Below are 25,332 nucleotides of genomic sequence, written 5' to 3'. Positions count from 1 at the left end.
CTGAGGGGGGCTATGCCAGGACTGGCACACAGGGCCTGCGGCCCTGCCGCCCCACCCTGTCCAGCTGAGGCAGTCAAGCGTCCCAGAAGGCAGGTGGTTACCTTGTTTCCTGAAAATCCCACAAACTCCAGAAGCCGCAGGATCCTGGTAGGAAGCATGGACAGCGTCTGTAGAAACAGAGGTAGGTGGTCATGAGGAGGGGTGGGAGCTGTCCCTCCTCCCCAAACCCCAGAGTCCTGCAGGAAATCCTGAAGGAGCAGGACCTCTCTCCAGAATCTCCACAAGGAGGCCTGAGGTTTCTCAGAAAGCCAACTTCCCTGGAGAGAAAAGCACCTCAGTGTGAGAACTAAGAGCAAACTGTCTAACTCCCAATCTCACCGTGCCCACTGGGTCACCTTTACCAGCTACACAGCCTTTCTATGCCTTGGTTTCCTCATCTGGGAACCATAATAGCCCCTTCCTCCCAGGGGTACTGTGAAGGATCAGACAGCAGCTGGTGATGTCACACTGAACCCCTGCTCTGCACCAGGGGCTCTGGCTTTGCATCTGATCCTCAACAGTCCTGCCAAGAAAGATCACTGCCCCATCTGACAGATGGAAAAACAGAGGCAGGGATAAGTGACAGGACAGGTCTAAGGCCCCACAGCTCATCAGAGGGCAAGCCAGTTCTCAAACCCAGGACAGCCTGGCTATAACCTGCTAAAGCATCTGATGAACTCTGCAGTTTGAACTTCTCAGCACTAAGGCCAGGGTCCCTGTTCCCACTTTAAATAAAAGGAAACTGGAACCCAGAGTGGGGCAGGGACTCCTGCCCCAAGGCCTGCTCTTGGAACAATCTTGCCTAGAGGGGAGAGAGCCATACCCTGCCACACACGCTCTTCTGGACAGGTCTCTGGACACCCGGGGCCAAGAGTCTAAATTATTGATGAGCAGCTCCTCCTCCCAAGAATGGGCTTCACAGCCTCCCCGCCTAGCTTACCTCACACTGTTCCTTCTGCCTTGAATGCCCTCCCCACCTACAGATCCTTTGAGACCCAACCCAAATATTCTCCACTCCATGAAACTTTCCCTAACCTCTCCCAGGAAGGGGTCTCGGCTTTCTGTTCCTGTGGGATCCCCACTGCTTCCAGGCCTTTCTCCCTCCCTGCTACTGGTCAATATTTAACCACCAGGTCTCCAGAGTAGAAAAAGGCCCTGATTTATTGTGTTTGTCTTTTCCTGGTCCTATAAACACCGCCACCCTGGTGCATTTCAAGCTTTCAACTTGACCTGGGGAGAAATGCACGGAGGAACTTCTCAAGCCAGCGCCAGCACCCACTCCCACCCAACGCCAGCTCTGTGCATCCGAGGCTGGCAACAGGCCTGCTTTACTACTAGGTTCCTGGGGCCAGCATGCGGCCCAGCACCATAGGCCAGCACAGAGCAGGTGTACGGGCACTCCCAACTCACCAGGTTGAAGGCTCCCACACCAAGCTTCACACCTCCTTCAAAGTGTCTGTGGTTTTCTCCCTTGCAGTATTGTGAGGACTGCACAAGGCTGTCCAGCTCCCTGTGGAGAGAGGCAAAGTCTTGTTCAGCCACATAGTGGGGGCAAGGTCCCCATTCTAGCTGGGACTAAGGTTGCCCCCCACTCCCAGTTGTTTCCAGAACTCGCTGGTGGTAGATTGGTAAGAGTTCTGGCAATGCAGAAAGCTGACATTCGAGGAATTTCTAACCCCATCTCCATAACAAGATACTACTTGCCCCTGAACGTCAGCCTTATCAGCCCTAGTGCACCTGCCTTGTCCAAAGTTTGCACATGCTCTGCATTCTCTCTAGAACAGTTTCTCTACTCTGGCACTACTGACATTTCAGGCTGGATAAATTCTTCGTTCGGGGGGAGGCGGGGGGCTGTCTGTATTATCCCAGGATGTTTAGTGGTATCCCTGGCCACCACCCACTAGATGCCAGAAGCAACCTCCCCCAAGGCTGTCACAACCAAAATGTCTCCAAATATTGCCAAATGTCCCAGTGAAGAGCCACCAGGCTAACTCCAACTCCCCCTCCTTCAAGAAGTCTATCTGGAGCCTCTTGGTTGAAATTCAGCCCTCTTCATCCTGGTTGTCAGTCACACAGAATCCAGATCCCAGCCTGCCCTGGGCAGGTCAAAGGGTTTAAAGATGCGTCGGCCTCCTTCCTGGGCCCTGAGAGCATCTTGAGAGCTTTCAGTCAGCAAACACTGACTGTGGCCTCTCTATGCCAAGCACTGGAGACAGCTAGAAGCAAAGCCACCAAGCTCCTGACCTCGTAACTCTCCTGCTCGGGGGGACAGACCCCCATCAAGTCCCTGTGAAGATAAGGAAGGACTCAAAGAAGAAGACTCCAGCGCCTGATCTAGTCTGGGGTTCAGGGAAGGTCTCCCTGAGAAGCTGACATTTGAGTGAAACCTAGGGATGGGGAGGGTTCGCCTGGCACAGAAAGAGTGCTCCCAGCAGAGAGACAGCATGTCCAAAAGCCCCCAGAGTAGGAATGAGCTTGGCCTGTTTGAAGAACTGAGGGAAGGCCCAAATGTCTGAGGCAGAGTGAGATGCTTTGGAGGGCAGGAGGAGCTCCCAGGAATGACTCAGCAATGACCTGGGACTTTATTTCAAGAGCAAGAGGGAGTTCATAGGGGGTGACCTGACAGGATCTGTGCTTTGGAAACATCACTCTGGCAGCTAGGGAGGAAACTAGAGGGGGCAGAGCCCACTTCCAACACAGACCCACAAGGTAATGTGGTACCCAGATACTACATGGGGTCTTATATCCCAGCAGGACCTTGAAATCAAACTCACAGTATCTCTGCAAGGAAACAGTCACATTATAATGATGGGGAAAATAAGATGATGCATAGTCTCAAGTCCATTCAAGTCAACTTTTAGTGGAAAATGAGTTTTAAGCCAAACTTGAGGGGAGAAATTGGGCTTTTGAAGTTTTTTTGATTTTAGAATTGTAGGTAAGGAGTGTGGTGCCATATCAAGTAGAAGTGTTTGGACTGAGTCTTATTTCTTTTATCCATTAAACTAGGCCTATGGCTGGCCCACAGCTGAGAAGGCATGGAAATGATCTGGCCCTCAGGAGGGTGAGAGTGTGTACTGGAAGGTTGAAGGCAGGCTTCATTCGAAAGCGGCATTTGGATTGAGTCTTAACAGATAGGTAAGGGTTCTGTTGCTGTTCTCAAAGAGACAGTCCTCGTGCCTGCCTCCGAGCCTCTACCACACCAAGCAGTTTATCCAGAATCTGTCTGATTTTCCTGTGCTCAGGGTCAGGCATAGACTCAGGGGAACCAAATGAACAGATACAACAAAAAACCAGGGGAATAATATTCTGGAAAACTGAGGTCCTGAGGGTGCAGAAATCTGCCTGAGGTCACATGGCATTCTAGGCTTCCTGCCACTACCGCCTTCCTGCTCTCTAGCTCCCACAAAGAGGTCTAAGGGGCACAGAGTCGCAGACGCTGTGGACCCAGTCACGCCCAGACCAGCCCCACTTACTTGTAGGTCTGGTAGCTGTTTCGAACTTTGATGCCGCCCTTGATGAAGCTCACCATGTTCTCATCCTGCAGGAGGGAGAGATGCTAAGAGCCAGGCCACAGGCTTGGGAAGAATCACACAGGGCTCTGGGCCCAGCCTACCCCACCTTGGGCCCAGCCCTAAAAGGAGAGCCCTGGAGGGATAGGGTCAGGCATTGAGGTCAGGCCTCCTGAACCCCTGGGACCTGAGATAAGGATTTCCTTGCCAAACAAACCCTCCAGAATGTCCAGGGCTCACCCACAGCCTCATAGTTACATATGCTAAGTGCCTGGAGAAGGGCCTGGAGGAGGGACTCCCGGTGGTTAACAGTGTCTCCTCTAGGTGGACGAACCATGGGAAAGTGAGAGGGGAAGCTCATTTTTAGGGGGGAATTTTTCTGTTTTTTCACAACAAGCAGCTATTTACCACATCTGTAATTTAAAGCACCACTACCTACAGCCCACATATAGTTCCATTCCTGGGGATATGCCCAAGAGAAATGGAAGAACATGGGCTACAGAAGTCACCTTCCAGAACATTCACAGCACCAGTGTTTACAGCCGCCAGTAACTACAAACAACCCCAATGGCCTTCAGCAGGAGAATGGATAAACAGACTGCTATATCCATAGAAGGGACTATTATACAACTGCATATGGTTGAGTGAGTAAAGAAAGCAATTCCCACACAGCCTGAGGGCTTAAGAAGCTTGAAGCCACCTAAAACACAACACTATGCTGCTAAGACATCAACAGAAAGCTGAAAAAACTATTTTTAAAAAAATAAGGCGGGGGATGATCAACAAAACTCTAGGCAGTGGTTTCCCCATGAAGGGAGGCAGGGGACAGTGTGGGGACGAGCCCAGAGGGCCAGGGGACTCGCTAGCTGTGTTCTGTCCTCTGGCTGGGTGGGGGAAACCATGGGCATTTACTTATTATGTGTAATAGGATACATAAATAAATAGGAGGCCACTCACAATGCAATTATTAACAGTAACCCGAATGAGAACTTAGGATTAATCTAATTCTAATTACCTGAGGTACAAAAAGAACAAAAGCTAACAAAAATAAATAGTATCCTAAGAACAAAATTCATATATGCCTCTCTACCCCAATACCCACATTCACATGATGATTATATGTTCTAACCCAGGCTTTCTGGTGAGATTATTAGGTGACGGATTTCTCAATCACTACTGTGTGGTGAGGATCACAGGCTCTGAGTCCAGCCCTAAATTCAAACCCCAACTCTGGCTGTTGCTAATCAGGTGACCCTGTGAAAGTGGCTCCTCCCCTCTAACCTTCCCCTTCGCAGGCCAGTAAGGTGAAGATTTCTTAATATAAGTACATTTACATAACCACCACCATGCATCCAGTGAAAGGTATAGAAAACCACATACTAAAATGGACACACAAAGCCTGGTATATCATAGAATCAAGTTTGATCCATTCAAATTGCTTGTTGAATGAATCAACCATAAAGCAGGCTTTGTGGGAATGCCTGTCACCCCACAGGGCCCTTAGGAAGAAAACAGCAGTCCTGAGGTGGGAGCACATCCTAGTAGTGGGTGGGAACACACGTGCTCAGTGTGGAGGGGTAAAGCCCATCACCGCTGCCCATGAGCCTGGCCTGGGCTGGCAGGGCTGGGGTGACCAAGCCTCGGTCCTCTCCTAAACCACAAGGAGGCTGGCTGTGGCTGCTATAGCTACTTCCGGCTTGGAGATGGTGACTGATCTGAAATCCCCAGGCCATTTGTACAAGGAGAGGGTTCCTACCTGCAGGAAGGTCAGAGCTGCTCTCTGCAGCAGGCACTCTGCATAGCAGACCTCAGCGTGGATTTCCTCTGCAAGGAGAAAACCAAAGCCCTGAGGCCTCCTGGGACTGTGGGCAGGCAGCATGGGCCAAATCCTCCCCACCCTACTTCCCAGAAGGCAAAAGGAGCCTGAGTCAGGCCCTTCCCCTCCACCCATGGAAATTGGGGGCGGCAGGGGGTGGGAGTGGTCCGGCTCCTCCAGAGCTTTTACCACTGTCCAGAATTAGCTCACACTCCCTCCACCTTCCAGCTGGTTCCCCAGCCCACCACCCAGGGTATCAGTGCAGGGCCCTTAGCTTCCTTCTCTTGTTCTCCAAGCACCACTGCAGGTGCTGTGCACCAGCCCCCTGTGGGGCCAGGCAGGACAAAGTGCTGGGATGAATAGCTAAACAAAGAAGACCCTGATCCATGGAAGCCGACAGGCTGTAGGAGGAGGGAAAGAGCAGCCCAGGGAGACAGGAGAGACTTCCAGAAGAAAGGACATTCTAGTCAGGCCCTCTGAGTTGAAAAAGAATGGAAGCATGAGGCAGGAAGAGCTTTCAAGGCAGAGGCCTGGGAGAAGCAAAAAACTCTAATGTTTGGGGACAGCCAAGCACAGAAGATTGAAATGGGGTGAGTACGGAGAGACTTAGGAGACATGGAAAGATGAGAGGCAGCAGTCTGGTTGCAAAGGCATGAACGCTGGTGGACTACTGCAGATTTGGCCCATGGGCATCAGGGAGCTCTGGAAGGCATGAGGGAGGGAGTGGCATTGTCATATTCACTGTTTTGGGCTGGAAACTTCAAGGACTCTTGAGGGTGGTGAAGGCCATTTGCTCCTGCATGGAAGAGCCCCCCACTGCTCACCACTGGCCGCTACTACCGCCAGGTCTGCCACAGCACACAGGCCCTGGTGGCCCAGACCATCCCTTCCATTGCTTTCAGCTGTCTCATCCCAGTGGGTCAGCCTCCAAAACCACATTCCCCTCTGGGGCATCACTGTGATCACTAGGCCAGTAAACCTAAGTGCACACACAATTCTAAGCCCACCCTGGCCTGGAGGTCAAAAGCGCATGGATCCTGTGACAGTGTTTTCTTTCCCCAACTTCTGGGTCCTCAGCAGGTAATGCCATCAGGTAAGTGAGTCCCCCACCCCACCACCACCCTGACCTCCCCTCCTCACCTGGGAGCAACTTCTCCAAAGGCCCCAGGTCTGACCCATGGGTGTCCCAGCACCAAAGCCAGGGCCTGGCCCCTTCGTGAAACTGGGAAGTTAAGTGCCCCGTCCCACCCCTCCCTGGGCCTGGAACAGGGCGAGCGTGGGTGAGAGGACACTCAGATGCCACACCTTCTGTGAACTGGTCCATCGTGGGGCGATGCACCAGGTTGCTAAAGGAGTCTGTTACAGAGGACTTCTTCCGGTGCCTGAAGAGGAAAAGAGGGGCCTCAAGTCATTCAGTGAGGGTGAGCAAGGGGCCAGGGTGGGCTCAGATGCCTCCGCCACCATTCCTATGGGACTCCATACACACTGAAGCGAGTCCAGGCTTTCTCACACACTTTCTTCTGCTGTTACCCCTACTTGGAGCCCCTACCCTCCTTCCTCAGCCCCAGCCAGGTCCTCGTCACCCCTTAGGACCGAGCTCCAGCTTTGCCTCTTCCAGGAAACCTTTCCTACTTCTCTGGCAAGACCCCCACAGCCCCTGGAGCTTCCCTGCATCAAGCTGGGAGGTCACTGTTGGCTTCTCCCAGACCAGCCAGCTCCCCCCAGGTCTGATGTTTCCCAGGGTGGCCTGTGCCCAGCACAGCAGCTGGCCAAGGGCAACTATGAGTGTGTGTCCAGTGAAAGACAATACTACCTGTACACAAACACTGAGGGTCCATTCAGCCATTCACTCGTTCAAGCAGTTTCTGTGTACTGAACACCCATCATGCACCAGGTCCTGTGACCAGTGACCTCATTCGGTCCCCATAAATGCCCTATCTTTATACCTATTTTACATATGAAGAAAGTTGAATCCAGATAGACTTGCTCAAGACCAAAGAGCTATTACCTGACAGAGCCAGAATTTGTCTCCATGAAATCAGGTCTGGCCCCCAGAAGCTGCTTAGAGACTGGCTCAGACAACAGGACTCCTGAGGCAGAACTGAGGGGACAGCTCCTAGCACCTGGGGACACATCTTCTTAGCCAGAAGGAGCATCATTAATAATCTGTTACCCAAAGGTAACAGAAGGATGGCCCTCACAACACCTCATCCCTGCGCGCCCCACGGCCCTGACCTCTGACACAGCATCTGTGCCTCCTTCATCATGTTGCCAGCCAGCACGATGTCCTGAGGGTCAAAAGTCATCATGGCCTGCATCTCCAGGATGGTGGCATATGTCAGCGAGTGGTACATGCTCTCCTTGGTTCTGCCAGAGAGAAGGGACATGAGAGCACCAACTCCCAGAACTCCAGAGGTAGCAGGCCTGTGTTGGTCACCACCACTACCTCCCGACTGGGCATGGTGGCGAAACAGGGATCCGAGGACGGAAGAGACTCTCCCAAGGTCTGACCCTTCCACTGCTGCTCAAAAGGCCTCAGACCCCACTTCCTCTCCTTCTTGCTGAATGGCACCAAGTAACTTTCCAACTCTGAGCCTTAGTTTCTCATCTGTTCTACAGGGACGGCAGCAGCAAGGCTGTGGTGAGGACTCAGGAAGGGCTTTAGCAGCAGGTTGGCCTGAGGGCATGCCCCCAGTGCCCAGGGCCTGCCTCTCGCCTTCTGTGCCACCTCCCAGAGCACAGCCCAAATCCCTTCTCTCCTCAAGCTCTCCTTCCCCGCCCTGCCCTCGTTCCCTGTTCCCTGGGCCCCACAGGCCGCACCCCCTCCTGCCTCTCCCTAGCCCATCATCTGACCACACCACTGACTGCCTAACTCATCCCATGGCTTTCAAGTGCCATGGGGTAATGCTCTGGCCCAAGGCTCCACACAGCACAGGTCCTGCCCACCTTTCCAACCCAGCCCTCTAGTCACTTCTGCCCCAAAGCCTGGTCAACATTCCAGACTGTTTCCCTTGCCACACTGAGACACACATGCTCTCAAGAAGTTCCTACCCTTTCCCTCCTCTTGGCCTTATGTTCATGCTGTTCCCACAACCTGAAATGCTCTTTCCTCAGCCCCACACCCTGACTCATCTGTCAAGGTCCTCAACTGCCTCCAGGGCCACTGGGCATTGGGTCTCCCTCCTCAGGGAGCATGTATCTATAATGAGGCATAGGTCATACTGAGTTTATATCAGCAGAGGCTCAGCTTTCCCCTCAGACTGAACTGCGGGTGCCTCAAGGACAGAGCTTGTATGGAAGGCATCTCTGTCCTCAGCACCAGTGCGACAGGGCCTACTGAACCAGCATTGGAAAGCCTTTTGCTCCTGCCATTCTGCTTCTCCACAGCCCAGACCTCTCAACTGAAAAGTATACGGTAGAAGATGGGGGGCAGGGAGTGGCATTTAGTCCAACAAATGGAAAGAGAGCCAGGCAAGGAGGGACAAGAAAAATGCAGGCCCCCATCTGCACTTGGGGAAGTCATAATATGTCTGGGTCTTGATTTATACTTCTGGAAAATGGGGCAAGAACACTGGCCTGCCCAGGTTCCTATGGGACTGGCTGGGGATTACTCCTGCTTGTTGCACAGTAGGTGCCACAGCAATTTTCTCTCCCTTCACTACACCCCCTTGTTAATTATTTATAAAACTCCTCAGTGCAGGGCCTATGCTGGGAACTTCAAGGGAAAGAGATGACTAAGGTTTATAGACTGTTCTATTGTAAAATCATGTGACTTTATTTTCATGTCTTTCTCATTCATAAAGCTCTGTAAAATTAAAAACCCTCTGTAAATTAAGTGCTTTTTTTTTTTTTTAAAAGATTTTATTTATTTTATTTGACAGACAGAGATTACAAGTAGGCAGAGAGGCAGGCAGAGAAAGAGGGGAGGAAGCAGGCTCCCTGCTGAGCAGAGAGCCCGATGCGGGGCTCGATCCCAGGACCCTGGGATCATGACCTGAGCCGAAGGCAGAGGCTTTAACCCACTGAGCCACCCAGGCGCCCCAAATTAAGTGCTTTTTAACTTCTGGGTGACCGACCACATCCCAGGTGATCTTATCCTGGGGAGTCAAAGGTTTTTAAAGGAAACCAAAGGCTGGTCCACCTCTTACCAGTCCTGGCAGCTGTCAGAATACCTCCCAGATCTTTGCTAGAAATGCTAACCTGAAGGCAGTGGCTTGTGGAAAGGAGGCCACAGCCTGAAGTGGGGACAGAACTCAGGCTACAGAGTCCCTGAAGTACACGTTGAATCTTGGCTTTGCCAGTGACCAGCTGTGTGATCCTGGTGAATCTTAAACCTCTCTGAGCCTCAAGTTTCTCCTCTGTAAAATGGATATAATAAGGGCCCCATCACTGATGCTCAATAAATGTGAGTTTTTCTGTATCTGCTGGGGTCAAGGGTCGCTGCCCTGGACAGACACTCTCTCCTACAGAATATGTTTCCCTGACCTTACTCAGATCCACTCCCACCCCGCAGATAATTCTTTCCTACTCCAGGCCTACCCAGTTCTCAAGCCCCTCCCCATCTTCTTCCCACCCCAGTGAAGCTACCTCAGTCTGGTGCTGGGCCCAGAAGGGACAGCCCCACCTGGGGAGCTGGCGGGCAAAGTGGAATTTCTCGTTTGAGGCCCAATGTCAAAACATGCACCCGCAGCTGGGAATCCTGGCTCCTCCCCAGCCCACCCCTGGAAGCCCCTCAGCTGTGCCCTGGACTGAGATTTGTGGTACAGGCATACATGCGGGATTCTGCAGGTTTCGTTCCAGACCACTGCAATAAAGCCAATACTGCAGTGAAGCAAGTGAAATGAATTTTTTGTTTCCCTGTGCACACACAAGTTTAATTAAGCCTGCAATAGCATTATGTCGAGAGTGTTTAACAGCATGATGTTAAAAAAATACATACCTTAATCAAAAAATACTTTATTGCTATAAAACGCCAACCAGCATCTGACATTTCAGCGAGCTGTAACATTTTTGCTGGTGAAGGATCTTGCCTTCTGACTGATGAGGGTGGTGGTTGTAGAAGGATGGGTTAGCTGTGGCAATTTCTTTCTTTTTCTTTTTTTTTTTCAAAGATTATTTATTGATTTGTCCGAGAGAGAGTGAGAGCGCACAAGCAAGGAGAGCAGAAGGCAGAGGGAGAAGCAGGCTCCCCGTTGAGCAAGCAGCCCAATGCGGGACTTGATCCTAGGACCCCGGGATCATGACCTGAGCCGAAGGTAGTGGCTTAACTGACTGAGCCACCCAGGCATCCCGGTTTACTAAATTTTTTAAGCCCACTGTTGAGACCCACTGATCAGAAAAAAAGATTCCTTTCAATTACTACTGGTCACTGACAGTGCCCCTGGTCATCCACGAGCTCTCCTGGAGATGGGCAATGAGGTGAATGTTGTTTTCATGCCCACTAACACTGCATTCATTCTGTGCCCCATGATTTAACAAGTTATTTTGACTTTGAAGTCATATCACTTAAGAAATCTAATTCATAAGGCTATAGCTGCCATAGAGAGTCATTCCTCTGATAGAAAGTAAATTGAAAAACCCTAGAAAGTATTCACCAAACTAGATGCCAGTAAGAACTTTGTGATTCATGGGAAGAGGTCAAAGTATTAACATGAGCAGGAGTTCAGAAGAAACTGATTCCAGCCCTCATGGATGACTTGGAGGGATTTAAGGCTTCAGGAGAGGAAGGACTTGCAGATGGGGTGGAAGGAGCAAGAAAACTGGAACTGGAGTCTGAAGGTGGGACTGTGTGGCTGTTCTCTCAGGATAAAACTTGAGAGGGTGAGGAGTTGCATCTAATGGATGAGAAAAGAAGGTGGTTCCTTTTCTTTTTTTAAAGATTTCATTTATTTATTAGAGAGAAAGGGCACACGAGAGGGAGAACATGAGAGAGAGCGAGCGAGAGAGCGAGCGCACAAGCAGGGAGAGCAGCAGCTAGAGGGAGAGGGAGAAGCAGACTTCCGGCTGAGCAGGGAGCCCAATGCCGGATTCGATCCTGGGACCCCGGAGATCATGACCTGTGCCGAAGGCAGACACTTAACCCACTGAGCCACCCAGCGCCCCACAGAAGGTGGTTTCTTGAGATGGAATCCACTCCTGGTGAAGATGTTGAAATGACAACAAAGGATTAGCAATATTACATAAACTTAGTTGATAAAGCAGCAACAGCATGTGAGAAAATTGACTCCGGGGCGCACGGATGGCTCAGTCAGTTAAGGGGCTGCCTTCAGCTCAGGTCATGATCCTAGGGTCCTGGGATTGAGTCCCACATTGGGCTCCTTGGTCAGTGGGGAGCCTGCTTCTCCCTCTGCCTTCTGCTCTCCCTGCTTGTGTGCTCTCTCTCTCTGACAAATAAATAAACAAAACCTTAAAAAAAAAATTCAACAAACCACGTTGTAAACCAACATGCTTTGTTGTTCAACTTAAAAAGCACAGGAAGAATAGATTTAGCGTAATTCTTAAGGGCCCCAGAATTTTCAGGATGCTAAAGCAGCACAGGCTTCACCTTGAAGTCAACAGCTACATTAGCTCCTAACATGAGTCAGCCCGCCCTTTGAGGCTTTGAGGCCAGGCGCTGACTTCTCTGCAGCTGTGGACGTCTCACACGGCATCTTTTCCCAACAGAAGGCTGCTCCGTCTACACTGAACAACTGTTGTTTAATGTATCCACCTTTATGAATGTTCCAAGCTGGAACTTCCGGATCACCTGCTGCGGCGTCTACATTGGCACTGGCTGCTTCACCCTGCACTTCTACGTTATGGAGGCGGCTTCTTTCCCTAAACCTCATGAACCCACCTCTGCTGCTTCCAACCTTCCTTCTGCAGCTTCCTCACCCCCCTCAGCCTTCACAGAATGGAGGAGGGCTCGGGCCTTGCTCCGGGTCAGGCTTGCCTTAAGGGAATGTGGTGGCTGGTTGCTCTTCTATCCCGGCCACTCACACACTCTCCACGTCGGCAGTAAGGCTGTTCCACTTTCTTATCATCGTTTGTCCCCTGGAGCAGCGCTCTCAGTTTCCTGCAGGAACTCGTCCTTCGCTTTCACAACTTGGCTGTTTGGTGTCAGAGGTCTCGCTTTCAGTCTGTCTTGGCTTTCGACATCCTTCCTCGCTAAGCTTAGTCGTCTCTAGCTTTTGATTTAAAGGGAGAGATGAGCAGTTGTTCTCACCTCAACGCTCAGGGACCACAGTAGGGTTATTTTTTTTTTTTTTTAAGATTTTATCCATTTATTTGACAGACGGAGATCACAGTAGGCAGAGAGAGAGAGGAGGAAGCAGGCTCCCCGCTGAGCAGAGCGCCCGATGTGGGGCTCAATCCCAGGACCCTGAGATCATGACCTGAGCTGAAGGCAGACGCTTTAACCCACTGAGCCACCCAGGTGCCCCCTCAGTAGGGTTATTAATTGGCCTAATTTCAATATCGTTGTCTCTCAGGGAAGGCCCAAGGAGAAGGAGGCAGGGGAGGGGAATGGCTGGTCAGTGGACAAGTCAGAATGCATACAACATTTATCAATTAAGTTCATTGTCTTATATGGTGGTGGCCCAAAACAATTACGATAGTCACACCAAAGGTCAGTGATCACAGATCACCATAATAAATATAACAATAATGGGAAAGTTTGGGGACGCCTGGGTGGCTCAGTTGGTTAAGCAGCTGCCTTCGGCTCAGGTCATGATCCCAGCGTCCTGGGATCGAGTCCCACATCGGGCTCCTTGCCCTCCGCAGGGAGCCTGCTTCTCCCTCTGACTCTGCCTTCCACTCTGTCTGCCTATGCTCGCTCTCGCTCACTCTCTCTCTGACAAATAAATAAATAAAATCTTAAAAAAAAAAAAATGGGCAAGTTTGAAATATTGCAAGGATTACCAGAATGTGACACAGACACAAAGTGAGTAAATGCTGTTGGAAAAATGGTGCCAAGATTTGCTTGATGCAGAGTTGCCACAAACCTTCCATTTGTAACAAATGCAGTATCTGTGAAGTGCAATGTGGTATTCCCAAACCTCAGACACCCCAAGTTTAGTTTACAATCCATAAGTTCTTGTTGTCATATAGGATCCTAACCTCTGAGAATAAGAGCCCCCCCACCTCCGAGGGAAATCCAGCTCCAGGAGATGATGTCCACTGGGGTCCCACCTTCTAGGCCCAGGCCAGCTGTCAAATTGGGGAACCAGCAGAAGAGCAGGATGTTGGGACCTGGGATTCCTCGGCCATGAGGAGGTCAGCTAAGCCTAGAGAGCTCTAGTCCTTCCCTCCTCTAACCACAGCAAAGTAAAATGAACTGGAAGCTACTCAAAGAAGTGACAAACACAGAAAACAAAAGCCCAGGCATTTGGGGTGATGAGGGGTAGAACTTGATGAGCCCATTACTTCCTGAGGACAAAGTATGGGAAACAATTAAATGAGACACTGCATGCACAATGCAGAACAATGAATGAAACTGGACCCCAACATCTTTTGAAGCTTCAGTGGCTATAAATGGGGAGGGGAGGCCTTTTTTTTTTTAGCAACAATTATTTTCTCCTAGACCAGTGGTTCTTAATAAAGATGGGAGATATTTTTCCTCCCCCAACCCCAACCCCCAGTATCTGGCAATTTCATGAAACACTTTTTTCTTGTCAAAATGGGGATGTGGGTGGGGAATGTGTTAACATCTACTGTTTGAAGAGAACTCTCAAACTGAAAAAGAAAGGAAAACATCTTTTCTGGAATAAAGCAGGGGCTTAGATAAGGGGCAGCTTCACTGCCTTAAGTATGACATTAAAAGGTAGCCTCATGGAAAGACTGGTCTCTCCCTAGTGCCTCTTTTCATTCAGGGCGAGCATTTCCTCTTTGGGGCCTGAATTGTCTGGCCCGAGTTATGGAACTTCTGGTAGAGTGTCCTTGTGAGATGAGGGAGGGTAAGGCAGCCCTTCAACACAAGAGGGCTGTGGGGAGAGGGTGAGGAAGGTGTGAGGGGAGGTGGCAGGGAGGAACCTGCATAGGGACAGGTAACAACCAGAAGGGAAGTGGAGCTGGGAAGTCTTCGAAAAATACTGGGAGGGAGGAGTGCCTGGGTGGCTCAGGTCATGATCCCAGGGTCCTTGGATCGAGTTCTGCGGGGGAGCCTGCTTCTCCCTCTGCCTGTTGCTCCCCCTGCTTGTGCACTCACATGCATTCACTCTCTCTGACAAATAAATAAAATCTTAAAAAAAAAAAAAAACTGAAAAAAGTGATAAAGGAAGAGTAGTATAACCATATTGTTTAGAAAGAAGGCAGTAAACACTGGAAGAAATGGATAAATGATTAACCAACATTATTACCCTGAAGGGCTTGAGTAAAGGCAACTCAAATCTTTAGTGCTCTGGGGAAAAATGAGGACAAGCAGCTGTTGTTAGAGCTGACAGGGGAGAAACCCCAAGTGGATTCAGTGGGAACAAGAAACCAAAGTGGAAGAGGCCACAAGAACCTTGACCCAATGACCTTGGAGAAGGCCTGGCTGCTCAGGGGTATAGAATGGGGAGCCTGAGCCCCTACTTTTAGGGGTCTCTTGGAAGGTCATAGTGACCCAAAAGGCTGAAGGCAGTCAGTTACACGGGGTTCCTTTTATATAAGACCTCTGGTTCTCCATGACCAGATACCGCCTCACCCCCCTCCCTCCACTACATGTGGGCTCTAGAGTGTGCTCATGCACATGCACAGATACAAACACACACACACACACCCCGGACCCCCACCCACAACCTAGGTATAAGCCTCACCTGGGCTTGAGGTAGCTGAGTGCTTCTGAGAACTGGTTGGTGAGGAAGAGGTCCAGGGCGATCATGCACTGGTCCAGGGCCTCATGGAGGCTGCTCACAGAAGTCCTGCTAGGAGAGACAGCAAGTGACCAGAAGACCTCAAACCCCCTCCAGGCTGGAACCGAGCCCCACAGGGCCCATACGACCTCCCTGTGGGCCTTGGGTGCCTTCCAGGCTGCCCACTCTGTACTGGGACACAAAGACAATCTGGACCCACTTCTAAGTGTTCCCAAAGGTGGGAGGACAGCAGAATGAGGGCGTCATCTAAGATCTCGTTGAGGGGGTTGGGGAGGAGCAGAGGATGGAGGGCAAGGAAGCCTGAGGAACAAATTTATCTTACCCCTCACAAGGGTAAAGGGAGTCTTTATGGCCCTTCTGACCCATCGGGATTTTCGGCTCCTGCAGGGGGGCACAGCCCACCCACTAAATCCCGCTTCAGTCCTTTTTCTCCTCCTCCTTCTTCAGGACTTCTCCTGCCCACCTTGGACCTGCACTCTAGAACCCCAGAAACACTGTCACAATGGGCTGAGGTGTACAGCAGACTGTACGGCCTGTCCAGGGCACTTTATCCTCAAGGATCACTTTCCCAATGGCATTTCAGTGGACCCTACCATCTTCAAGTCCTTACACTTCTCTATAGCTTTTATCACTCACATATATACACACACACTCTTTTATTTGTATGTATGTATGTATGTATTTTTACTTATGTTGTGCTTATTATCTGTCTTCCTCCACTAAAAGTAAGCTTCCCAAGGGCAGGGATCCTTGTTTTGTTCACTGCTGTATCCCCAGCATCTAGTATCTGGTACAAAGTGGGCTTTTGATAAGTATCCATTAAGTGAATGAAAAAAAAAAAAAAAAAAAAAGAGGAGTCTCAGATTAGGAAAACAAATCCTTGGCCTTTCTGAGTCTCAGCTTCTCCATCCAAAAAATGAGAAAAAGTAGGATATCCCCAAAATCCTCTCTTGAGGATGGTCTTGAGGATGTCTCTTCTCAAGGAGTTTCTTTTGAGAGAAGGTTCCAAAAGCTACCTTGATGACCTGACTGAAGGGAGATCCTTTCCCCCAAAAACTAGTTGAGAGAGAGCTCCTTTCCACCAGGTAAATGTCTACACACACTCTGGGGCCCAACTTTAATGTCTCTTACTCCATGCACGTGGAGAAGCAGATCATCCCGGCAAATCAAAACACGAGTCTTGTTCAAAACTGAACTCTTGTTCACTTTCCCAAAGCTGTTCTCCCCGTGTTTGCCATCTTAATAAATGACACCCCTCAACCCAGTTTCTCAAGCCAGAAATCTGATAGTCAGCCCTGATACACCCCTTTCCCAGGCTGTCTGCTACCCCCTCCCTGAGCTCTGTCAGTTCTGCCTCCCAAACATCACTTAACTCACCCCCTTCTGAGCCAGTTTGCTCCGGTGTGCCGACCTCCACCCAGGTCTGATGGAAGACCAGCCTTTCCACTCTCACCCCTCCTACCCTTTCTCTCTTCTTCACTGTTGAACCATTTGCTCAGTATTTCAAGTCTCTTAATTAGCTCTTCTTTGCCATCTCTTTGACTCTGTGAATTCTGAGCAATTCTTTCAGAACTTCCATTTCACTAATTCTCTTGAGGTGTATCTGATCTGCTACTTTTCCTGAGTTTTTAATTTTAATGATTATCTTTCATATTTCTAAAAATTCCACTTGCTTCCTCTTCAGATACATTTGGTCATTTGGGGCAGTATTTAGTTCCCTGCTTATTGTTTCAAGTCCATCTTTGATTTCTTTACATGTTTATAAAATAGTTCTATTCTAGATCTCATAATTCCAGCATCTTAGACGCTCAGGGAAACAAATTCTGTTGTTTCTTGATTTGGGTGTCTATTGCTCACAGTGACTGGTTTCCTTGTGTGTTCTGTAATTTTACCAGGAGCCCCTATTTGGCTGATCCCAAAGGGATCTTAGGAAAAGGATCTATTCCTCCAGAGAGGATTTTCACTTACTTTGGCCAAATTCCCTGGGGTGCTACCATCTGATGATAATTAAGTTACTTTTTTGGGTTAGTATTTCCAGGACCACAAAGGGAGTATGTCTTCAAACCCACAATTTGTGTGAGGGCAGATTCATATTTATAATTTTCTCCACCAGACCTGTTATCCCCCTTTTTGGGGAAGGGTGGCTATTTCCTTCCAGCCAGCAACTCTATTTGCTGAGGGGGTAGCCCTTTGAAGGTCCCAGATGGTGGTTGCGGTAGGGGGACTAGGTTTCAACTCCTCACACAGACACTGGGTAGGCCTAAGTCCGTCCTTATCATCCCTTGAGTGGTCGTTAAAACTCAAGGTTCTGGATTTCTGGAATTTGTCAATACCTTCATCTCATTTATCAGCTTGATTTCAGCTTCCTTTCTATTTTTGGCTTGAGAGAATTTCTCTTACTTCTGTGGGAGTTCAGGAATGTATTTTAAAGGATGTTTGGAGTAGGGCGCCTGGGGGGCTCAGTGGGTTAAGCCCCTGCCTTCGGCTCAGGTCATGATCTCAGGGTCCTGGGATCGAGTCCCGCATCGGGCTCTCTGCTCAGCAGGGAGCCTGCTTCCCCCTCTCTCTCTCTCTCTCTGCCTGCCTCTCCATCTACTTGTGATTTCTCTCTGTCAAATAAATAAATAAAATTTAAAAAAAAAAAAGGATGTTTGGAGTAACCCATACAGCCTCTTGGTAGTTTTTATAAGGGAGAATGCTGGAAGCATTATTCCCTCTAACCCATCCTTCTCACAACAGCCAAAGTTATCTGTTTAAAACCCAAATCTGACCATGTCACTTCTGGACTTGAAATCTTCACTGGCTTCCTATTACTCTTAGGATAAAGACCAAGTTTCTTTCTATGGCCAAAAGTCCCCACAGAAGCAGTCCCTGTCCCTCTCTTCATGAGACAGGCACAGTGTCTTCCTTTGTGCCCAGGGCTTAGCCTAGTGACTGGTGTTCAGTCTGCCCATTCTGCTGGATGAATGGGTAAGGAGGTAGTGAGCACCTATCTCTCTGGGCCTTCTCTCCTTGAACCCTCACGAAGCCCATGAGGTAGGATTATTATCCCCACTACAGATGAGGCACAGAGGAAAGGTGACCAGGCCAAGATTGCATGGCCAAGCATGGGTTCTAACCAAGTTTCTGCCTGAGCCAGTGCCCATCCACCAGCTCAGCCCTCAGAAGTCAAGTTCATCATCCTGGCTTATGACCATCTCCAAACAACTCTAGAGCCAAGAGCCTAACTCCCATTTCTGCATATACCCTATCACCGCCACCACCTCTGCCTCCCATCAAGAAAGACATTCTGCCTGCTTGCTCTACGTGGAGGGAAAGACAGATGGACAAACAGCACAGAGGTGCATTCCCTCTCTTGACTGCCCCAGTACCTCTTCTGCTCAAGTGCTGTGACGTGGGCCTGAGACTGGTGCTGCTTTGGGGTGGCTCTGGGGCTGATTTCCTCATTTCCTCCTACAAACACCCACTAATCTCTGGTTCTGACCCAAACCTGGCCCTGTCCTTGAAGAGTTCACAGTCTACAGAAGTGACAGATGCAGGCAGAGGCAATGACAACCAGAACCATCAGGGCTGCAATCATGAGGATCAATGAAGGCTAAGGAGGCCCAGAAGTGGAGATGGGGCACTTTCTGGAAAGCTTTCTGGAAAAGATGGCACTGAACTGAGGACAAGATGGAGAAAGAAGTCCAAGAAGAGGAAAAAGGCTGAGCAAGGAGCTAGAGTCATGATACCATAGTGACAAAGAGGCACAAGCCGTAGCGGGAGGTGGCAAGATGGGCTCTGGAAGGCGTGCTAAGTGCAGGGGTGAGGTGCGGGTGTCCTGGCTGGATGGGGACATTGGGCCCATTTGACTTAATGATGGCATTAATAACCACCCCTTCATCACCATGAGACTATCACTTCGAGTTCTAAACCGATCACTACCTTACTTCATTCAATCCTCCCACAAGCCCAGAGGCAGGCAATTCTTATCTGCAACTAACAGATAAGGAGATAAAGAAAAGACAAAAAGGAACCTAGGGAGAAGGCAGAAAAGTTTCCACAAAAAAGCAAGTTTGCCAAACCTTTCTCCTCCCCTGGCTGTGACTGCAGTCTCCACTTCTCTGCAAGCTGTCCTGTGCCTTCAAGGCCCTTCTGCTCCAAGCCACCTTGACAGCCCAGGTTAATACATTATTGAGCTCCTGAGAGGTCGATGGTGGCCTTTCCACTGTTCCTTGAAGAACCCGAGGCCCAGAGGTGGATGGAGCGTGGGGCAGGGCTGGTGACTAATGCCAGGAGCTTTGGCATCGTAGAGGAGGGAGGCTTGAAGCTGGAGTGAGAAGGGAGCTGGAGGGGGTGAGGGGGTGTCAGGCAGCCTGGAGTCATTCCACTCTCCCCTTCCTTCCCTCTTCCCCGCTTCAGTCTTTCTGGAAGACACCTGATGCAGAGAGCTGGATAAAGCAGGGGGACCTCTCCCTTCCCACTGGGGCAGTCAAGGAAGCAGTGCAAAAAGGTCACTCAGGAAGCAGACTGGAGCCAGAGCTGGCTTTTCCCCCCTGCTTCACCAAGCAGGAAGAGCTCTATCTGGGCTGTGGGGAGGGGATCTGTCCATGAGGACCTATCCCAAAGTGACCTCCCTAAGTGCACATATGATTGTGACTCTCCTTCCAGAGAAGCCCCGCTTAGCTGTGAATAAAGTGAGTATGATGTGGCTTGGACTGATTTGACATGCCTTGGACAATGTGACCTTAAGAGTTTTGAAAGCGGATAACCCTGGTCCCAAACTGCAGCTCAGCAACCACTTGTTAGAGACACTTGGGAAGGTTCTTTAGCCTCTATGAGCCTCAGTGTCCTCGTCAATAAGAGGAGAATGGCAGTTCCTACCTCCTCGGTTGTTGAGAAGAATGACTGAGACCGTGCAAAGCACAGTAAGAAGTCCTCAGGAAATGTTAGCCAGTGTTACTTTTTTTCCTACAAGAATGTGTTTCCATCATGTCTGGAGCAAAACTGCTTTCATAAGAAAATTAAATAACTTTAAAACATTGAGTGTACATACTCCATGACCCAGCAATTCCACTCCTATGAGGCATCTGAGAAGAAAACTCACATATGCACAAAGGACAACCTATGAGAATATCTACTATTCAAATAGCAAGACTCTGGGAACCACCTCAATGTCCATCAAAAAGGCTGATAAATAAATGGGGTATCCTACATCAGGTGGTACATCATACATCAGCAAAAATGGGAACCAAAGCTGCAAGGATTAAGAAGGCTACATCTCAGAAACCTGAAGCTCAGTGAGAAAAAGCAAGTTGTGGAATGACTCACACTGGGTGACTCCATTTATGTAAAAATTTTAAAGTCAGAACAAGCTACATTTTCTTAGACTTATACACACTCAGCAAAAGAATAAAAACATAGAATGGCAAAACCAATGATACTGTAATAGTGTTGTAGGATGACAGATGGTAGCTACATGTGGGGAGCACAGCATAATATAGAGAAGTTGAATCACTACGCTATACACCTGAAACTAATGTAACACTGTGTGTCAACTATACTCAAATAAAATTTAAAAACTAAAAATGCAAATGCCAAAATCAAAATTCAGGATGGCAGTTATCTCTGGAGACTGGAGAGGGAAGTAGGGAGGGTCCAAAGAGGCTTCCAAAGTCTCTGCTATAATTTATTTCTTAACAAGAAGAATATGAAATAAGTGGGCACAGTGTTAACATCTGAAAAAGCTGGGTGGCAAGGTCATGGGGTTCATTTTATCACCTGCTATATTTTTCTGAAGGCTTAAAATATTTCATAATTTTTTAAGTGGTGGAGATTTAAAGTTTGGTTTGTTTACCACTGATCCACAAATACTGGGCTGGGCCCAGAGCAGGCCTTGGGAGTGTTTGCTGAGTGACTGAGTACCTATTGTGAAGGCGGAACTGCTTTGCCTCTGCTCTGCTCAGACCCTACCAGGGTGGCACTGACCAGGGACAGGAGCAGATGGACCCGTGTGGCCTCAAAGAAGAGGGGGACGTGGAGGGCATGCAGTGGGGCGGGTATGGTTCAGTATGAGGACGTGTGAAGAAGAGCCACCAGTGCTGGTAGACTGAGCTTGCTACCCTAGAGGTCCATGGAGGGGCCAGAGGAGCCAGCAGAGGAGCCTGGACTCAGGCAGGTATATGAGTGTGCAAGGAAGTGGGATGGATGTGGCTTCTAGCTTGGGAGTCAGGATTCTCTGATAGGTGCCCTGCTCCATGCCTGCCTTCTCTCCAGGAAGCTTCTTTCCTAGGCACACTAGGATGGTGCTTAGTCAGGGCTGGGCAGAAAGGACCTAACAGGCTAGAGATTTACAGACTTCAGCTCAGAGCAGGAAGGGAGCAGCCATGCCTGGCCTCCCTGTATTTTCCGAAGTTAGGACCAGAATTCCAGGGAGGATAAAGGATATGGCCCAAATCATATAACAAACGTGGTCAGGGAAAAACTCACCAGGCAACCGTCCCCCAGGCCGGAGTGTCCCTCAGTGACCCAACCTCTAAGCTTTCACCCAGGATGCACACACAGGTGCTGTGGAGGCCTCCAGCTGAGGCTGGCACCCGCCCACCCCCCCTCCGTCACCTCCCAGTTCACATGTTAGCCCTGAGGCGCTCGGCAAATATTGTCCCTGGTGGTGAGGCTGCAGGTAGGGCAGGCACACCTCCCAGCTCACCTGAGCCAGATCTCCACCCAGCAGCTTCCCAGCATGGCCCTCAGGAGTCGCCCCCTACTCACCTGCGCCCAGGAAAGGGCCACCTGCTCCAGGTCTCCCAGCTGCTAGCAGCTATCACTGCTACAGGGGCAGTGTAGGGATTCTACAGGGTTCCTCAGTGGGGTGGGGAAGAGCAGGAGAGCCATATTGGAAGTGACAACACCCACCTTTACTACCCCAGTTCCTGCTGCGCCCAATGGGCACAGCTGATTCATATCTTAGCCTTTAACTCCTTCAGACATCCCCGAAGATGGGGCAGTACGGCGCGCGGGTGGGGGCTCCAGCATCAGCGAGAGCTGAGTTCAAATTCCAGGCCCACCGCTCACCTCCTGGGTAACGGAAGGCAAGTCACTTAAGAGCTATGCCTCAGTTTCCTCAACTGTAACGGAGGTGAAAACAACAGAGCCCACCACAGGTGTAAACGCCACGAGGAGAGGAAGGCGGCTCTGACGTGGCCGTTACTACAGCTCCACGAGAAAGTTGGGACCCAGAAGGGAGTGACAGCCCCAGGATCCCCGGCGCCTCTACTTCCCTCGCGCGAGCCTCCACAACCCCCTCCCTGCTCACCGGCGGCGGCGGCTCCCGGAGGTCGGGCGGAGCGCCGGGCGGGGCGTGGGGGGCGGCTGGGAGCCGCAGTGCGGGCGGCCAGCCGGAGGCGCGGGGCAGAGCGGGCCCCGCGCCCGCCCCCACCCCCCAACCCGGGCCCAGGGCCGCTCCAGCCGCGCACTTACCCCGCGGCCAGGGAGTCCGCGGCGCCCGCCGAGCTCATCGCGGAGAGGGGCGGGCAGCGTGCCCCCGCAGGACGCCAGCCGCGGCCCAGGTGCTGCCGCCGGAACCCCGAGCCGGGCGCTGTGCGGCCGAGCCGCAGACGCGGCGGCCGGGGAGGGGCGCGCCGGGGGCGGGGAAGGCGGCGGGGCCGGGCCGGGCCTCGGTCTGCTTGTCGGTGCAGTGGGGCCGCGGCCGCCGCCCGTCTGCGGCCGACTGGAGGAGGCTGGGGCTGGGCGGGGGGCGGCCGCGAGATGCGCCCCCACCCTCAGCTCTCAGACGTGAGAGATCCTGGCGCCCACGGTCCGCCGGGCCCATGCCGAGTGTCCTCGCTGCGCAGCCCCCAGGGGCCGGAGCTCGCTCCTTCCTCACACAGCCCCACGTATCTGTGGCCAGAAAGTTCTCTTAGACCTGAGGTCCATCTCCCAGTCATCTCTCCCCTCCCCCACCCCAGATCCCGCCTCGCATCGGCCCCCACCTGAGCCCTTCGTCATCCTACTGCATTGGCGGGGGGCATTCAGGCTGAGAAAGGCACTGCCTCCAGAGTCGGGCTTGGGTTTTAATACTCCCCTTTGCCCACTGCCGCACTGTGCGTGCAGCACGCGAGAAAGCGGAAAATAACGTGGTTTAGCACCCGCTGCTAAGCAGGGGTTCACAAAGGCCTTCTCAAATCATCCCCAGAGCTGCCATTTTACAGAGATGGAGCACAGAGTTTATGTGACTTGCTCAAGTTAACTCACCTAATAAATGGCAAGTCCTAATTGGAACTGGCCCTCCAGGGTGGACACTCTTGTCTCTCTTAGCCCCTTCGTCCCATTTCCTCGGAGTCCCCAACCCCTATACGGAGTCATCCAGAACACTTCTCAAATGCTCACTGTGTGCATAGCCCTAAGGTACATGTCTAGGGCCAGGGCTGAAGCCCACCTGGCATTCTGGCACAAAGAGTCACTGGTCCGTGAGGAGTTAACCAGCCACCACTTCCAGGCCCCAGATGCTCTTAATCATGACTCATCAGAGCATGTGGCTGCCATTAGAACTGTCCCTTTACAAAGGCCGAGGATAGAAGGAGGAGGGACTCCAGCGTCCCTGGAGCAACCCTTAGCTCCAGGATGTCAGAAGAGGAAGCAGGAGGAGCCTGGTAGAGGCAGGCCTCTTAGGAAGAGGGCTGCAGAATGGGTCCTGGGAGAGCCAGGTAGACTGAGCCTGGTGGCAGAGGGGAGAGGTTTAGAAGATTCCTGTTTAAATCCAGACAGGCTGTCTGGAAAGGTAGTGAGTTCTTATCCTGCCTATATGTGAACAGAGGCTAGATGTTCACTGGCAAGGATCATCCTATGTCTGGGATTCTCAGACATGAGCACAAAAAGGTAATTAACTACAAGGAGTGGGCTATGATGAGATCTACTGTCATCTCGAGGACTCCAGATAAGAAAGAATGCACCATAGACTGGAGGGGTGGGGAGAGGGCTTCCTGGAGAAGGTGGGCACAGAGTTGAGCCTCGAAGTTTATATTGTTTATACACAATAAAGTCGTGGAAAGGGTGTACCAGATGGGAGAACAGCATGGGTGAAAGCAGCATGGAGTGGGCAGAGGCACACCCATGTCCGCTGGCGTTTGTGAGGCTGGGGAGAGGACCAGCAATGTGTATGAAGAGGAGCCTCGGTAATGAGGCTGGGACACCTTATTGCAACCCATGCCCATCTCTGGGCATTTGTACTAGCTCGTCTCTCTGCCTAGGACACACCTTCCTCCCTTATCACTTATTCATTCGTTTAATCAGGGTTCAATCCAGAAGCTTACAATTGGAAGCCTTTCCCCACCCCCACCCCCCCTCCAAAAAAGAATACAAATCTGCCAATAGAAAACTGCCAGAGTCCTCCCAGAGCCGTGGAAAGGGCCAGGTGAGTGAGCACTTCTGAAGCTTTATGCTACATTAGATACAGGTAAATCTCCATTGGATTTAACCAACATTTATTAAGAGCCTGATATATGCCCAAACTCCTACTCGCCCGGCAGGTTTTAGTTCAGGCAGCACCTCTTCCAGAAAGCCCTCCCTCCCTGGCGGTGTTAGGTGCTTCCTGGGCACACACTGCCCTAACCCCCTCTGACCTCCCCTCATCACCGTGGCGGACACCATCTTAGGGGGATGGGAGTGGAGTGAGGTGTGTATGTGATTGTCTCTGCTATCAGACTGGGAGCTTTTGAAGGATCGGGTCTGGTCAGACATCTCTGCTTCTGATGAATCACCGAATACCAACACTTGGCCTAGCACTTTACCATTTCCCTCTGAGGTAATTATGATTATGATGACTGATGTCCACCAAAGGCTTACTACATGTGACACAGGTTAAGTGTACAACACAGACTATCTCATTTAATGCTCGCTTTTAACCACCTCTCTGAGCCTCAGTTTCCTCATCAGTAAAATGGAAATACTGCCTGCTTCAAAGGGTGGTTGTGAGGATTAAGAATTTCTGTATCCTGGGGCGCCTGGGTGGCTCAGTGGGTTAAGCCGCTGCCTTCAGCTCGGGTCATGATCTCAGGGTTCTGGGATCGAGCCCCGCATCGGGCTCTCTGCTCAGCGGGGAGCCTGCTTCCTTCTCTCTCTCTCTGCCTGCCTCTCTGCCTGCTTGTAATTTCTCTCGGTC

The 25,332-nt window shown here is 50.9% G+C and overlaps 1 protein-coding gene across 10 annotated transcripts in view; it reads right to left on the bottom strand.

Moving 5' to 3' along the window:
• The window catches only part of TTC39A (tetratricopeptide repeat domain 39A), a 52,613-nt gene that overhangs the window by 18,218 nt on the left and 9,063 nt on the right, over positions 1-25,332 (bottom strand). The window contains exons 1-8 of one of the 10 annotated variants that reach the window (XM_032361177.1): positions 22,653-22,814; positions 15,138-15,245; positions 7,600-7,731; positions 6,670-6,746; positions 5,305-5,372; positions 3,513-3,577; positions 1,450-1,549; positions 102-167 (exon numbers count right to left, since the gene is read on the bottom strand). In XM_032361177.1, coding sequence (XP_032217068.1) covers positions 102-167; positions 1,450-1,549; positions 3,513-3,577; positions 5,305-5,372; positions 6,670-6,746; positions 7,600-7,731; positions 15,138-15,245; positions 22,653-22,690 — 654 coding nt within the window. In that variant the 5' untranslated portion in view covers positions 22,691-22,814. The other 9 variants (XM_032361178.1, XM_032361182.1, XM_032361180.1 and 6 more) reach the window with 9 other exon arrangements.

The sequence above is a fragment of the Mustela erminea genome, chromosome 10, assembly GCF_009829155.1.
Source record: "Mustela erminea isolate mMusErm1 chromosome 10, mMusErm1.Pri, whole genome shotgun sequence".
Lineage (NCBI taxonomy): Eukaryota > Metazoa > Chordata > Mammalia > Carnivora > Mustelidae > Mustela > Mustela erminea.
The sequence above is the reverse complement of the archived record's forward strand: the minus strand, read 5'-3'. Positions and strand labels throughout refer to the sequence as shown.